Raw genomic sequence first — 17,005 nt, 5'->3', positions numbered from 1 at the left:
TTTTTAGATAGAAATTGGTCTAGTTCTCCCTGCTCCTTCATAAGTAGGCACATCCTATATTTAGTATGTTCAGTGAATTATACTCCATGTATTCTAGTTAGCACTGTCTGGCCAAGGACCATGACTTAGAGGTAGGATCCTTGCGCTGGATTGACATTAATTAGATGTGACAGCCACCCAACACTCAGGCTCAGAGCAGATCCTGAAAGTGTCAGGAGCTCAGCACATTTCAGCAGGAGCTTCTATCCTTGACAGCAGAGTGTTGTGATTACAAGTCTAACCTGCTTGAAAAGGGAGCTTGCAATATTCATTGCTTAAAATTGATGGGAGAAGTACCATCTCATTAAGAGTGGGATTCTTTCAGTGTTCCTTGCATTTTTAATGTGATAAGTAAGGCTCTTCCCCACAGTGCAGCAAGCACAGAGTGGGGTAATGCAGGAGTGATAAATGTCTGTCTCTGAGAGTCTGTCAGATCCAGCTATGCAGCATGGGCAATGCAGACGATGTTAAAAATGCCCCTGCAGGAGCACAGATAGAAATGCCTCAGCAGGAACTGCAAGTGCAGAATCCCTTTAAGACCCAGTAGGCCTGGCTCAATGAAGCATTGGGGCATGTGATGGCTGGGGATGTCTCTAGATTCAGTGCCTGCTCTGGGTCTTCATAAAATCACTGAGTTTTAAAGTGTGGTTTTCAAAATAAACACATTTGAAGGCACTGAAAACTGGGTTTGGGGGGAATGGGAGGAGGAAATGAATGTCCAAGAGTATAAATCCCAGAATCCTGATTTAGAAAAGCACTCAAATTTAAACACAAACAAGCCCAAAACACTTTTCTGCACAGGATGTGTGGGATGAATCCATGCATTACAAAGTATGGCATAATGCTTAGTAGAGTGTGACATTAATAAGAGAACATGACTACTTAGCACTTGAAACAAGTGTTTTAATCTTTTAATTCCAGCATTACTAATGGTCTAAAGCTTTTTAGGTTGATATGGTTTCTTGCACTCTAGCCTCTTTTGTTTTCCTGCCTAAGATAAGGAAAGCAAAAAAGTGCTACAGGGAAAACAGCAGCACACCTTCTTCTGTTAACATTGGTCAAAACATCTAAACTTGTGTTAATGACCCTGGTGGTAAGAATAAATATACACAAAAAAACATCACCAGGTGGACAACACACAGGATGGAAGTCTGCTGGTGCAGAACTACTGAGCATTTGTTTTTCCATGAAGTAATGTATGATTAGGCAAAAAGGCTAGACACATCTCTTCCTGTGGGACAGGCAGTGGAAGATTTGTTTTTTCTGTGTTAAAATGAAGTTGGATATAAGGCACTAGGGATGAGGCCCCTTGGCAAGCCTTGGTTGTCTCTTCTGGTACTGATGACTGTATCATAAAGCTTATCTGCAGATCTAGATCTATCTGCTATCCTTCTTCTCAGGAAATTTGTTTCTTTCTTGAAGGTTTATCGTGCCCAAAAATTCAAATGTAATATGCTCCCAGGAAGATTCTTGGGGCAGTGACAGACCCCAGATCGATCTCAAGGCAATTGTACTATTTCCATCCCTTCCTCTTGCAGCTCAGAGGCAATGCAGTACAGGAGAGAAGTATATTCAGTGCATTGTAAAAAGAAAAATATTGCACTTGTTAAAAATTGTGGTGAATGTAACTGAGTTCAACACTGCTGTGCATCCTAGAAAAATGTCTCTTGGATGCAAAAATATGTCTTCTCAGGAGGGAAATTTGAGAGAGATTTCTCTGAAACTTCACCCTAAACAGCCTTGCTACTCTGTCATATAAAGAGATTTCTCTTTCTGGTTGCTCTTTGTTGACCTGAGAAGGTGTGGACTTCCTGTTCCTGGAAGCGTTCTAAGACAGGTTGGGTTTGGCTCTGAATAACCTGGTCTAGTGGGAGGTTCCCTGCTCATGGTAGGGTGTTTGGACATAGATGATCTTTAATGTTCCTTCCAACCCAAATTTTTCTATGATTCTATGATTCTGGGACCTGGTGGAACCCAGACATTGCAAGCTGTGTGGGTGGATCGAGCCCCATGGGCAGACAATGAGGCAGCAGCACCCGTTATGGTTTAACCAGGGCAGAAAAGAAAACCTTAACAAGTTATCAATGTGATGAATGTCATGAGAATATCTTTCAAAAAATCCCACAGTGTTTCTTGCTTCTGAGGCACAGTGGGAGTTAAAGTCAGCATTTTAAGGTAGTGGGGCAGATCACTTACAGTGTCAGCAATTCTTTCTTTTGTATGATCTGTATAGAGATGTTTTTCCATCAGCATGACTTATTGAGAAAACCACTGTATTTTACAGCAGTAAGTTAAATTGTTCACTTGCCCAGGTGCACAAATACATCCTGAAACACATTTCATAATCTTCTGATTCACTACACACAACACATATGCATACAAGATATTTCATTATCAGAAAATACCCTGATCTAAAATTTTAATACAATTTTTATGATTCTAGTAGGTGGGATAATAAAACTAAATAATTTCATAGAACTATCCACAGAAATTGCAAGAAAAATTCCACTACAAAATCTCAAAAAATATTTTAACATACTGAATTATTCCTGTTATTTCAAATGCTCCTGTAGGAGTAGCTCCATTATGAGACTTGTAATACAGAGTGAAAAATATTAAAGCCACTTATAATTGAAATAAAATCTTGCAATAAAGTAGATGTGTAAACTTGCTGCTATCACTCTTTTGTGGCCTCATATTTGAATGCAGTAAGTAAATATACCACAAATCTGTTGAGACAAGACCTGTAACTTTTGATTAACACCTGCTAGGGCTACCTTCATTGTGTAAAGATAAATAATAATAGAGATTTTATCCCACCTAAGCAGGCTGTTGGTTCACATACTGAGTAATACTCTTGTGTTTGGGCAACAGCAACCTTTGGGTCTTTGAAGGATTAGCCGATTTGTGAGCTTTGAAACTTTATTGCAATTGAATTCTTAAAATTGCCCTAAAGAAATCAGTACTTTTGCCATTTCTTTCTAATTCACTTAACATCTGACTGGTAGAGTGAGACTAGTTACAACCCAATTCTTTCTAAATCTCTTCTTAATGAGTCTATATCTAGGACTTCCTGTCAGGCAGAACTCTGAGCACTGGAGAAGCTACAAAGAAGGGATGGACTTAAATATTCCAAGTCAGTTTCTTCACACAGGAAAAAGAAAGAACAGTGAAGATTTTCAAGCCTGCAAGCTGCTGTTATGCACTTACAATTCAAATCATTTGACAGTTTCTGTGTTAATTCCACTTGCCTGTACTAAAATGACTGTTCTTTGGCATGAAATGTTCATATATAATTTGATTATAATCTGGTGAAAAAAGGCTAAATTGCTAGAAATTAAGAGACTGATTTCTAAAGAAAAGAAATGGATTTTGGTGGCTAAGGATTTAGCAGGACTGGTGGTTCAGAGGAGCTTAACATGTGGGTATAATTTGCTAAAGGATTTCCCAGAGAGCTAATGTGGTAAAAGAAGTCAGATGTGTTACATGATTAATACAGCTGCTTTGTCATCAAAATTCAAGTGGTCATCAATTATATCAGTGTAATGGGGTCAACCACAAACTGTCAAAACTATTCAGATCACAAACAGGACAACCACTGAGACAAAGATGGGGAAAAATACAATGCAACAAAGACAAAACTTATGTCAATTTGTTGGCTGATAGAATGTGTTATTATAGATTAACTAGCTGAAACCTCATAAATGGGTTATGAAAAGATTAACATAATTATTTAGAAATGGCAGTACATCTTCTACCAAATGACCTGGAGGGGACCATTTGTTGCAGCATGAATATTGGCTGAAATTGGGTAAGATCTCAGTTGGAAAGGAAAACATAATCTTCATTATCTGCTACTGTCTTTGATGAAAGATAAAATAGACAAAGGTAAGATAGAGCCAAGAAAAAAAAACAATTGACTCCTAATAAAAAACAACCACCAAAAACTGATGTCTCACTTTGTCTTGTAAAAGGTAATCAAAGAAGATGCAAGGAAGACAAACCATTTCAAATAGCAAAGGAAACTAAGAATATATAGACAAAAAAAAAGAGAAATCCAAACTCATTTGCCTCAGAAAAGCTCTAATCCCTGGTGAAAACCAAGATATTTTCAAAATATAAAGTATACATATAAAATAAAGATTTGCTCACAGGAGTTACTGTTAATTTAGGATTATTAGAAGAAAGACAATTTTTACATGTTATTTAATTTTCCATATTTATGGTATATTCTTTGCCTTTTTTCAATTAAACTTTTCTAGGTTGCAGTTTTATTTGTTATAGGCAGACTTACTAGAACACTTGATAATGCATCTCACCCAAAATTTTGATATGGGTCAGCCAGGTATTTGTGCTGGTCATGAGTGTGTCTGCCACATCCAGTGTCAAATCATATCCAAAGATGTCTCCTGGCTTCCTAAGACAGATACCTAAGCAATGTATCCTTCTCTTGGATGTCTTTCTTGTTCTCCACAGTCCAAAGGCAGAAAAGGAAACAAGCTCAGAGTAGATGTTGGCATCTTTGGAAGAGTTGGGAGTGGCAGACATGAAGTGTTATGAACTGACTGCAAACCCCATTCCCTATCCCCCTGCACTACTTGAGGGGAGAAAGTAAAAAAAATTAAAGTGAAGTTGAGCTTGAGAAGAAGAGAGAAGGTGGGCAGAAAGTGTTTTAAGATTTGTTCTTACTTTTCACTATCCTATTTTAATATTAACTGGCAATACATTTAACTAACTTCCCCAAGTCAAATCTGTTTTGCTTGTGACAGTAACTTCTGGATGATGCTCCTGTCCTTATCTTGACCACTGAGCTTTTCTATCACATTTTCTCCCCCACCCCATGCAGTTGAGAAGGAGGAGAGTGACAGAGTGGCTTGGTGAGCACATGGCAGTCAGCCAGTCAACCCACCACAACATGTTATGCATAGGAGCATTTTACATTATGCTAAGAATTACAATATAAATACTCAGATTGTCAAATTGCTCCAAAGGGTTAGTGGAGAACAATTTTCCTAACACACAGTAGCTCATTATCTCTCAAGGCCAAAAAGTTGTAGCCCAATTACCCTGGATCCCTATTGATTGAAGGCTTGTTTACCCCCAACAGCAAAAGATTTCAGCTGTCTTCAATTCACTTACTGCATAACATAAAAAGGTCCATCAGGACTCAGACTAAGGGTCCAGTGCCCTATTCTCACTAACTATCAAAAAAGCAAGAGAAGGAGAGCAAGAAAAGTGCAAGTCCTTGATATTGCCTCAGCTACTAACTATTCTTATCTCAAGAACATCTAAAGCTGCTTGTGGTTCTTCAGCAGATTCTACTCCCTCTAGTTTTTCTGGTCTCTGAATGCACATGAAGTCTTCTCTGGTTCTAATACAGCCTTGCTGCCCTGAGATTCTTGCCTTGTTAGATCTTATTTTTGTTCTTGTTGCTACAAGAAAATGAGAAGATTTCTTATTAATGACTGAAATCTTAGACAGCCTAATGACTCAATCAATGGCAATGATTTCTGTGGCTGCCAGACCAGCTCAGGTTTTAGTGAAGATTTCTTTGAGGCCAGTCATTCACTGGTGCCTGTATATCACTGCAAAAAATGGGCACAAGGAAGGGTGTGAAAAAGCAATTCAGCTGTTGGTTTGAAGTGTGGCCTCTGGGAAATGGATATTTAAATGCCTTACTGTGTAACTCTTACAGAATTGGTTCATGTGCTGAATGATCAGTACACTTCAGCAGCTCAGCTACTAAAGCTTTCCCCTTGGTATTTCTATCTTCCTTACCTAGGAAAGAAAGATACACTTGAGACAATCTAAGAGGGTGGTTTTCATTGATCTTCACCCTATAGCTTTTGTATAACAGTCACCAAGAGATAGGAAAGAATTACTCTTTCTGTAGCCTGCTAAGATTGGTACTTCCCAAGAGACTACAATGAGCTGTCCTTTCTTACATTTTATGAAGATACTTTAATCAGCAAGCTATGATGTAAAACACTACCTTCCACTGAGCCATCTGCTTTCCATTTCCTGGATCTGTCCTAGTTTTCTGACTTTATAGGTCTGTCTGAAGGGACCCTCTGTGAGAAGACACCACATGCTGCCCCCCATGTCACACACATACACACAGTTCCAGCTGGCTCCAAGTTGGACACACCACTGGCCAAAACTGGACCCTTCAATGATGTTGGTGATGCCTCTGTAATAAGATATTTGAGGAAAGGGATAAAATGCTGCACAGCAGCTGGGAGAGAGGAGTGAGAATATGTGAGAGGGGCAGCTCTGCAAACACCAAGGTGAGTGCAGAAGGAGGGGCAGGAGGTGCTCCAGGAACCAGAGTGCAGATTCCCCTGCAGTCCCTGGTGCAGACCATGGTGAGTCAGCTGTGCCCCTGCAGCCCATGGAGGTGCAGGGTGGAGCCCCTGGAGTATCCCAGAACTATGAAAGAAGCTGCAGCCTATGGAAAGTTAGGGCTAGAGCAGGTTTTCTGGCAGGAGCTTTCTCTTAGGAGATTTAGCATCCCTACAACCACAGTTGCATACAAATTAACTACACTTGTACTAAGCAAGCTATATAGATAATACCACAAGTGCATACTACGTGTATACAGAGTATTATTACTATAAGTTTTATATATATGTATGTATAATACAGTGTGTTGTAATAAAGCCAATATTTTCAAAAATGACCATTGAATTTGGACAGTCACTGAAAGGCACTAATTAACACAAGTTAGTGGCAATGCTTTTGCTGGGCCTCCAGTTTCTGGAATCATGTGGGTCTATGGGAATTTCATTGCCTTTTTCAGAAAAAAAGATATTCCAGATTTTGTTTGATGAGAAAAGCTAGAATAAAAGAAATTGCATGAAACCTTCAGTGTTCAGAAATCAGAAAAGAAGGGTGTATTTATTTTTTAAGAATCTCACGACTCTGAAACCAACAGGCTTGTATTTGGGGAGATTTTTTCCTCATGACCTTTGAATACTTGAAAAGCATTGTTGTTGATTTTGTATTTTCAGTGTCTCCCTTGTATAACAGTAACACACCCACCAACAGCCCAGGGGGCCCTGCAGGGCTCTCACAGTTCCAGAATTCAGTCTATTTTTACCTCAGTACTAAGAGGCAGATACACCGTGTGTATCTATCCTGTGGACAATGAGCATATACATATCTGAGGCATGGTTTTTGAGTCTGATTTTTGGTGCCATCTGCACAAATGCATGGCACAATGATTTCCCCTCTTATAAATGTCATCTGCCTGGGATAATTTAAAACTGCTGATGCAAATTTACTCAAAGAGACATAAGAAGAGCTACAATCCCTTCTTGTTTCCCTTGTGAATTTGAAATGTTGTATTTCTTTCCCATGTAATTTTAAAAAAATTCATCATGTCATTTCCTATATTCCATGTTTTTTCTTTAATCACCTCAACGCATGGCTCCACCATGTTCTTGCTGATAGTCCCATCCATTTTACATATGTACTTGTTCTTATTTCCAATTATTTACTTAATAAGAGTATCCTTTTATAAATCTGCATTGCAAGATTATCCCTTATACCCTTATTAATACTCAAGAGATATTTTGAAATTAATTTCTCTCTGTTAACATTTTTAATTTTTTATTGTTCCCCTTAGTTTCTTTATTAGATGGTAGATTACATCACAAATACTTTTATTGCTTTCAGTGCAGAGGGCCAATGTCCATCCAGATGTACTTATGGTTTTTGTATCTCTTAAATCAATCACTTCTTACAGAAGTGCAAATTGAAGCTATTTCATTTCTATTCAAAGTTTACTTGTGATGCATAAACACACAGAGGCAATATATAAAAATGAAAAGAGACAGCACTTATAAAACCACAGAGGATATTTTATAGATTTTAGAGACCTTGTACCTCTCAATCTTAAGCTTGATTCTTAGCTGTATTTCCACAGCAATCCCCAGATCACTGGGCCATGGGATTCTTGACCTGAGGCATAAGGCTCATAAAAGCTGTGATGAAGCTTTCACCTTTCATCAAGCAGTTCAGGATTTATTAGGAAACAGGAAACCTTTGGCCATGTGCATTTGTAACATGGTGGTTATTGCAGCAGGCCAGGAATGGGAAACATAAGACCCTGTGCTTTTTCTCTTTTTTATAAAGCCACACGGATGTCTTGGTTCAGCCCCAGCCAGCAACCAAACACCACAGAGCCACTTGCTCACCGCCCCTACAGCAGGAGGGGTGGGGAGAAGACAGCAGTAAGTGGAAAAGTGAGAAAAGGAACTGTGTGGGGGAGGAAAACTGAGCATTACTTGGGTACTAAACTGCTCAGTCTTGTCAGCACAGGGGCATCCATGAGCATGCCAGGAGGCAGAGTGAGGCAGCTGGAGCACTGCTGCTGCCAGGAGCTGAGGCACTGCAGAGCTGGACACCTCAGGGCTGGCAGCTGCCTCTGTGTTTTGAAGATCACAAGGGTGGATATTAAGCTTTGTCATCCACTAAGTGATTACATCCCATTTTAGATCTGATTTTCCTTAGAGAGTTCAATCAGTAGTGAATGTCTGCATTTTGAGTTGTGTGGGGCTGTGCTACCAAAGCTCAGGTGAGGCTTCACAGGAGTTGTGAACTGCTGCTTTTTGTGGCAGGTTGGGCCCATTCCCATGTGCTGGCTTTACCAGGAGATAGGAGTTATGTCCTCTTCAACTGCATACTTGGGCTAAGGCTGTGTGGCCGCAGCCCTTGTCTCCTCTTGCCAGGAACCCAAAGCACTGCCTATTTCCCTTGAACAAACAGAGATTGTGAGCTCTAGCAGAGAGGATTTGCCACAACATTGCAAGCCCCCAGCTGCCCCAAGACATGGTGTTTCCAGGTATACTGCTTTCCATTCCCACACCAGACTGCAGATTAGGGTGTGAAGATGGAGGGTGACCCAGGCAAACAATGCATGTGAGCTTACTGAGATGGAAACCCTAAAATGATTGCCATTTATATGTATACATACAGCCAGATTAATAAACACTGAAGGAAGAGGCATATAAAATGGGTAGATGGAGAAGCAGATCTAGTGAACATGATAAATATTCATCTTGTTTTATTATGCTGGTCATAGAGTTTGCAATATTTCCAATCACTATCTATATCTTTTTGAGTGTTTTGATTATAAGCCTCTTTTGGACAGAGCATTTCACTTTTTTCCATTAGTCTAATGTCTGCACTTGGATAGAGATGGAGACAGGAGGAGGAAGCATAATTCTTGGCCTTGGAGACCTTAGAACATCAAAGGCATCGACTGTAATGTCAGATTCTTAATGTTAATAACTATGAGACCTATGAAAGGGCAGACTCTTACCCCTACTTCTGCCAATTTGCTCTATTTGTGTAGCTTTCATTAATCTCTGGCAACCCCACTCATCACTTTCCCTGAAGGCTTTCTGCTGGGTGGATTTGTTACTGTCTGAACTACCTGAAATAAAGACCTTTTATAATCCATTTGGGGTAACCGTTTCTAGAGACTGGCTCCCTTTCCTCTCAGCTCGGCTCCTTTCTCAATTTCATCAGCAAGGCTGCTGGCAGAATTCCTCTTCTTTCTGTTCCACCATGACTATATGTTGAGGGTGTCTCAATTTTGTCACCTTTCCCAGGCAGTGAATCTTTTCTGATAGACTGAAGTTGGAAAGGCAAGCTGAAACATGATAGATCACTTTTGGGTAGCTACCCAGAACCACTGGTGCAAAATAAAAATTTTGATCAGACTCTAACATTAATTCTTAGTTTGTGCACATGAAATAATGTGACACAACAATTTCTCCATGTGTGAGCATATACCCAGCAAACAGTCTGACATTACTGTTAAGCAAAGGTTAAAAACCCCACAATGCTGCATTTTTTTCTTTTATTGCCCCTTATTGCCTCTGTCTTCCTAACTCATTTGTGCCTCTAGATCAACAATAACAACAGTAATTTGTAATGAGAGAGAAAATAACAGAGTGAAATAAAAATTAAAAAAAAACAAGTGGTGGAAATGAAAACAATTTCTCACCACCAACAAAGCAATGCCAAGAAAGTCATCAAGTGACCCCCCACACACCACCACTAACCTCCTCTCTAGCTCATTGCTGAGTGAGATGTCACATGGTATGGAATAGAGAATCACAGGATTATAGAAACATAGAATGCTTTGGGTTGGAAGGGACCTTCAAGACCATCTTGTTCTAATCCCCCTACCATATGTGGGGACATCTTCAGAAGGACTAGGTTGCACAGAGCCCCATCCAACCTGGTCTTGGACACTTTTAGGGATGGGGCGTTTACAGTTTCTCTGAGCACCCTTTGCCAGTGCCTCACCATCCTCACAGTAAAGAGTTTGTTCCTAATAGCTAATCTAACCTACTCTTTTTCAGTTTGAAGTCATTCCCCCTTGCATTGTCATTACACTTCCTCGTAAAAATCCCTCTCCAGCTTTCTTGTAACTCCCCTTTAGGTGCTGACAGACGACAAAAAGGTCACATTAGAGCCCTCTCTTCTCCAGAATAAGCAAAACCAATTCTCTTGATCTCTGTGATCTGGATGAACCTCTGTTCTGGTTTGGCTGGGATTGAATTAATTTTCTTCACAGTAGCTAGTATGAGGCTATGTGTCCTTTGTCTGAACATACCTGACATTTGAATAAATTAAAAAACTTAGAAACCTGACAGAAACTAAAAAGTAACAGCCTCAGTCTTAATGAGTTTGATAAAAGTTCCTCACCAAGTGTCAAGTCAAGGAGACAAGATGGCACAAAAGGCCAAAGAGAGAAAAATCCTGAAATAAACTAGACATTTTTGGCAAGGCAGACAGTAAAGAAGCAAAATTCAAGTCACACAAGGCACAAGGTAAAAACAGCAATTTGTGTCCTAGAAAATTCGTATAACTCTATGTAATAGAAACTTCATGCTGTGTCAGATTTTCATAAAACTTCTTGCTGAGGAAGTTGTCAAGCATCAATGTTTCTTTAATTGGTCCTGGATTGGTCCCAGATGTTTCTGTTCACCCTCACCCTGGTTGCTTGCTATTCCTTGCTTCCCCATTCATTATGTTTACCTCCTTTGCAGGATTTTGGATTGGCTGAGGCATCACTGTTAAAGGAGCATCTTGCAGTGGCCCTTTCCTCGCATGGTTTGTGAAGACTAAACCCATGGATTCATGGAAACAGAAGATCCATGGATAGATCTGCATGGTACAGCAAATTAACCTTTAGGTGCCACTAGTTAGGCACCACTGACTTAAAACTTTAACAAAGATGCCATTTTTGGAATCAAAACTTTCAAAACTATGTAAACTCTGTAGATGCCAGGTGGAACTATTACCAGTTGCTGTGGAATTGAGCTGCTGTAGCTTCACAGCTTATTTTCTGGAAGAAACCGGGCAAATACCAAACTAGAACTTTCTGTTGTTGACCTACAGAGAAGTCTACTGGGAAATTTTCATTTTCTCAGCTTCCACTCCTTGGAGTGGTGTGCTGTGGTTTTTCTCAGTTTAATATCTTGTCTTTGTAAACGATTATTGCTGAATTTGAAACATAGGACACAGAGGTTCCAATCTTAATTCGGCATCTGATGCACTGCAACTGTAAAGGGGATCATTTTCAGAAAATTAACATTCCCAAATTGTGCAGTCAAATATATTTCCTTGTTGAGAGATGTAGTCAGTGTAGCTGCAACTGTGCCACCAAGTACTGGGGATTTGTTGAGGGTCTTGTAGTACCCTCAGCCATGGGGTGTGAGAGTGTCAGGTTGCACCATTAAAAAAGTAAATTAATCCAGAATGCAAATATTTTTGCTTTTGTAGCAGAAAAGCTGAAAACTGTAAAATAAATACTAGACTGACACTGCATGCAATCTCCTCTCTTTTTTCTTTTTTTTTCAATTAATAAGACAATCTAATATTTCTAGGGAATCATGAAAAGTCAAGTATGAAACACTGCTGGAGGTAGCATCTTGTCCTGACAACTGAAGAAAAATGAACTTATTATATCCTAGACATGCAGGTGCCCATTTTACATATTTAGGCCATTTTTTACCCAGTAGGACTTTCAAGAACTGAGCCTGTGGTTACTAATGAGCCTCCAAACTGATGATGCATCTATTTGTGAGCCAAAAATTCTGCCTGTAAAATCAAACTTTGAACTGAGGTTCTTTGAAGAGCTGGAACCATAAAAGTTGCATCTGGAATTGGATATAAAATAGGGAGAAAAGGTGGAAGGTTTCTGTCTGAGATATGTAACCCTTTAACCAAAGTCAAACATTAACCTGGATGGTTTAAAAGAGAAGTTGTACAGAAAGTAAGCAGTTTAAGTTAAATTATTAAAATGGACTTTTATATATGTCATAAATTGTCTACATATGAGGAAAGCTGAATTACCTTATGGCTACTTGTATGTGCCTACTTTGGCTAATGAATTAATTTTACAAATTACTCATATTCCATGTCTTGTCAGAAATACCATCTTTTATTACAATAGAACCTGTGGTCACATGCATAAATATTGGTGCAGTGAAAGATATTTTGACTGACTATTTCCTGGCAATTGACACTAAATTAATTTCTCACATCTGTTTACCAGTTTCACTTTATCCAGCTAGAAAAGGTGTTTCAAGAAGTAAAACAATACTGCTGTTTAAAGGTGCACATTCTCCTTCCCTCTCTCTCTCCTTCTCCATTTTATAGAGTCGGGTAGGTTAAAGCAGAAAAAAATCTGAAGATAAAATATTGATGTACAACAATTGAAGCTGAATGCATAAAGTACTGTTGGAACAGCTATTCCTGAATAGAAAAATTATTGAAAATACATTCTCTAATATAAAAAGTGTGTAAGAATAACAAAGCCTGATTTTCAGATTCCCAAATGTCTGTCTATTGAAAGCTGAACCTGGTCAAATAAATGATGATCTTTCTGGAATAACTGAATAATTATCTTTCACTCCATGTATTTTCCTATCAGCAATATGTCTATGCTGCCCAAAGTATTTAGGGTCATGAGATTTTTTTTTTTTTTTAATGGAGCTTCAATACAGAAAATGAAAGACATTCTGTCATTTCTGGTGTTGCAAATGATGTCTGGGGGTGAAGATGTTCAACCACTGTTTTCTTTGAGTATTTTGGGGTAATCTCTCATGTCCAGCACCTCCCTTGCTCATCAACATGTGGTTTGAGGTGCTGGGACATCCACAGGGCTGTGTTTTGAGAATTAGAATGAAAATTAATTTTAATTCAGCTTTGCAGTACCTTTGCCCATTTTCATGGCAATAGAGACTCATGGTTCATTACTTATTGCAAACAGAAAGGGAAAATTTTTAATTTTGAAATGGACGTGTGATTAAGATGCCTGGTCCCTGGTGACCAGAAAAGAGGACATAGCACAGAGTGCATAAAAAAACCTACGGAAATCCAAGCTTTTAGGGACTGACACTTTACATTTCCTGAAAGGGTATTGGCACAAAGTGAGCTCATTAATTCTAAATTAAAGCTTTTATTCTGGCCTGCCTACAACAATAACCTCCTCTAAAAAGGCTCTGTTTGCTAGATATTCAGGTTGCATTCACACATTTATTGTGTTACAGAAAAAGACTTGACAGATTTTTATCACTTTAGTACAAATAAAAATGAACATATGTAATTATGTAACCTCCTAAGGAGGCCTGGTTCTTTGTGATACTCTTCTAATTCTCATGGTGTAAATATGTATGACTTTAGAACTTACATCTTGTATAGTCCTTAGTCTAGCAATTGACCACACTCTGTCCTCCATCTTCCAGAGGTGGAAAATCTGCCCAAGAAGGGACTGCAGTGGAACCTGACACCACAGAAACATTATGGAACAGATAATGAGCCCATACTTTAAAGCTGGTTTATACCATAGAGTGAGGAACAAAAATACCTCTAAGTGTTTATTTAAGTGTTTTATTTATGCAGGGTTGTTTTAATTACTGTTATACCAGATCTTTAGCCGTAGTTCTCAAAGTCTTGAGGAATCTCCCATTATGTTCAGTGTGTATTGCTAGAAGCCACCAAATAAAGGTGATATGAAGATAAGCAAAACACATTAGGAACTGCTAAGTTTGTTGCGAGTTGGGCATAAAAGTATATTTGGACGAAATGGCAATTTCCTCTGCTTCACTTGAGATCCACAGATTCATAAGTGAAGTACGGGGCTCAACTCATGAAAAATTAGCCCTTTAGAAGCTATCTGAGATATCTAGTTCCTTGTATTAACCATAGTGTTGAATCAGGATATGAATTGTTATCCTTAATAAGGCGTCCATATGACTCGACTTAAATGATGCTTTAAATTTGAAATACCTGATGTGGCTCTAGTTCTGAATTGCAGCTTTGTTGCTGAGATTATTAAACTAGTGCCATGACATCTGTGCAGCCACAGCTTCCGTTTGCAGACCATCTGCAGCCAATCTGATCAGCCCATGCAGTCACACGTTGCTTTATAACCTTGACAGCCTAACTGAGGTGGAATAATTGAAGTTAATTTTTGTAGCACAGGCAAGCCTTTGATAGATTTAGAACACTAAGGCTTTACAGCACCATGTATTTATGCTAGAGGGCACTCATATTTTGTTCTGAGCAGTATCAGAGCTTGGCATTTGTGTATCCCCAAAGCACAGTGCCAACAGTATCTTTCAGGGAGTGCTGTGAGGTAGGTGTGTACATAGATCCCTGTTTTACAATTGAGGAAACTGAGGCAGGAAGCTTAAGGTATTTGACACAGATCACAGCAGGAGTTAAAGAATGTTTAACACAGGCATTAAAGGATACACAGCATCCAAGACAACTTGAAAATTACTCTCAAAAAAGCTAGCTCATTATATTTATATATATGTATCCATACATCTATGTCTGTGCAGATTAATTCTGGATGTGAATTTTTATTTTTAAAACTAGAGACTTTGTTTTCTTAATCCAAAATTCTGTGAGAAAAATGGAAGGCTTTAGGAAGAGCACATAAAGAGCTATGTCTCTGTCCCTGGCTCTCCAGAGAGAGAAAAATAGCTCTTATCTGCAGTGCCTATATAGTAACAGAGAATTTAGTGAGAGGCACAAAGTCATAGCATCATTTAGGCTGGAAAAGAACTTTGAGTCCAAACATACATTGCCAAGCAGGATGAATTTTACAGGCACATGAAACTCATAGGTCCCACAGTATAAGGTCAGCTTGAGGATTTTTTTTTTCATTTTTCCTATGCACCAGGTATTCACTAGACTGAGAATTTCACTCCTTCATTTCCAACTAAGTGTTCAGTGAAGTACTGAAGTGGCATCTGCAAACATAAGGCAGATTTTGTCTCCTCCCGTCTATGCTGTTACACCTCTCTAAAAAGAGGAACTCATGTCTGAAGACAGCTCCTGCAACTGACAGTTCACAGCTTAGGAAGGAAAAGTCTGAGTAAGAACAGAATTTGCAAGTGATTTGCAGGATAGAGACAAAGTTTATCTTGAAGGAGCTTGCAGCCAGATGTCGAGACTTCTTGTCTAGACACACTTCTCTGAATGACTCCACCAACCTGCACCTTTTGTGAGATGCTGAAAATCAACAATTTTATTTCCACAGTATGGCTCAATAAATTCTTCACATCTTCCAGAAGTGTCTCTTAAGACTGTTTCATTCTGCTTGCTTCCTGTGATGATTCATATACATTTTAGAAGAATGTTTTCAGAAAGCAAATACCCTTCTGCTCAACACAGATGGATTCCTGAAAAGTTCTGCTGGTATCTTGGAGTGTGGATAGTGAATTTTCCCATGAGAATAAACACAATGAAGGGATGCATGTTAGGACTTATACAATATACAGTTTAAATACGCGGGGATATCTGTGGCATGAGGGATGAGAGGGAGGGGAAAAAATCAGTGTGAGCTTTCCAGAGGACATGCTGGCTTTATAGAATAGATAACCCTTTCTGAAAAGCCTGATCTGCTTCACCCAGGAGACTGTACCCCTGATTGCCTGTTTTGTCACCCTTCAGCCTTGACTTGTTCCATTTTGCTTCATTTAAGATAAGGCTATCAACTGTGAGAATGCAACTCCTCAGAAAGAGGGAGCAAATTCTTCATCAGTCTCGGAAGCTCAGATCTTCTGGAGAACTGAATGATGGGAAATGTTCCTGCATGTTCAATCCTGTCACTACATCCAGGAGACTGAACTTGCAATGGGAATATTTAACTGTGAGCATTCTTGGTGTCTGTTTCCGAACAGCTCAATTTTCATTTTCATCATCATCTTCCTCATATGAAACAAGATCATTCAAGTTTGAGGGGTGACAAAGAGTGCAATGATGAAATTTGCCTGGTCAAGGTATTGAGGAAACATCCTGGAAATCAATGGACAAGTAGGGTGCTGCTGCAGTCTCATCACAAATACGAATTTTCAGAAACCACATGGCAAAGAAATGGGTTTTGATATCACTGGTGCCACCCAAATAGGAAAACACAGCCATCACCATGAGTCTTACTTGACCAATAGCCATATAGAATTTTGAATAGTTGCTAGGAATGAGCACCTCATAATAAATTTTAGCTGAAAAAAAAAGAAAAATTTAAATATATTTTTGAGAAAATTACAATCTGCTTAGGGACAATGTAGGCAGGCTGGTTTTGTTGAATAAAGTATAAATTGTGAATCATAGCTGTGCAGCTCTTGTAATAGTCTGGAAGTCTCTTAGGATTTAAAGCAAGCTGAACAACTGACAATCTTGGAGGAATTCAAGTGTGGTTTTATAATATCTGGTTCAACCGACTGAACTGGATCACTCTCACTAGCAATTATGTGTTTCACCAAGCATCTGGAAGCTTCATTGATGTTTATATTTTCCTGCAAATAAAAGAGAAAGAGAGGTTGATTAGTCAATAATAATAAAAACATGTTGCGTATTTCCTGCGCATAGTTAAATTTTTCCCTCAGCAACATCAAAAGTTTACTTACCATAATAAACAGTTTTCAAAAAT

General features: G+C 38.9%; 1 protein-coding gene and 1 long non-coding RNA gene across 2 annotated transcripts in view; one reads left to right on the top strand and one right to left on the bottom strand.

Annotated features, from left to right (window-relative positions):
* LOC139592704 (uncharacterized) overlaps nucleotides 1-12,519 on the top strand; it is a 172,603-nt gene extending 160,084 nt beyond the window's left edge. Inside the window, exon 5 of the long non-coding RNA XR_011680092.1 lies at nucleotides 11,106-12,519. This is a non-coding gene — a long non-coding RNA (uncharacterized lncRNA). The remainder of the gene's footprint in view (nucleotides 1-11,105) is intronic.
* Nucleotides 12,520-13,632: 1,113 nt separating this feature from the next.
* RAB38 (RAB38, member RAS oncogene family) overlaps nucleotides 13,633-17,005 on the bottom strand; it is a 37,133-nt gene continuing 33,760 nt past the window's right edge. Inside the window, exon 4 of the mRNA XM_071432809.1 lies at nucleotides 13,633-16,871. Within this exon, the coding sequence (XP_071288910.1) occupies nucleotides 16,719-16,871 (153 nt within the window). The 3' untranslated portion in view covers nucleotides 13,633-16,718. The remainder of the gene's footprint in view (nucleotides 16,872-17,005) is intronic.

This window comes from Agelaius tricolor, unplaced genomic scaffold (assembly GCF_023055355.1).
Source record: "Agelaius tricolor isolate 1412-34295 unplaced genomic scaffold, bAgeTri1.0.p SCAF_9, whole genome shotgun sequence".
NCBI classification, from domain to species: Eukaryota; Metazoa; Chordata; class Aves; order Passeriformes; family Icteridae; genus Agelaius; species Agelaius tricolor.
This window is presented reverse-complemented; position numbering and strand designations above follow the sequence as displayed.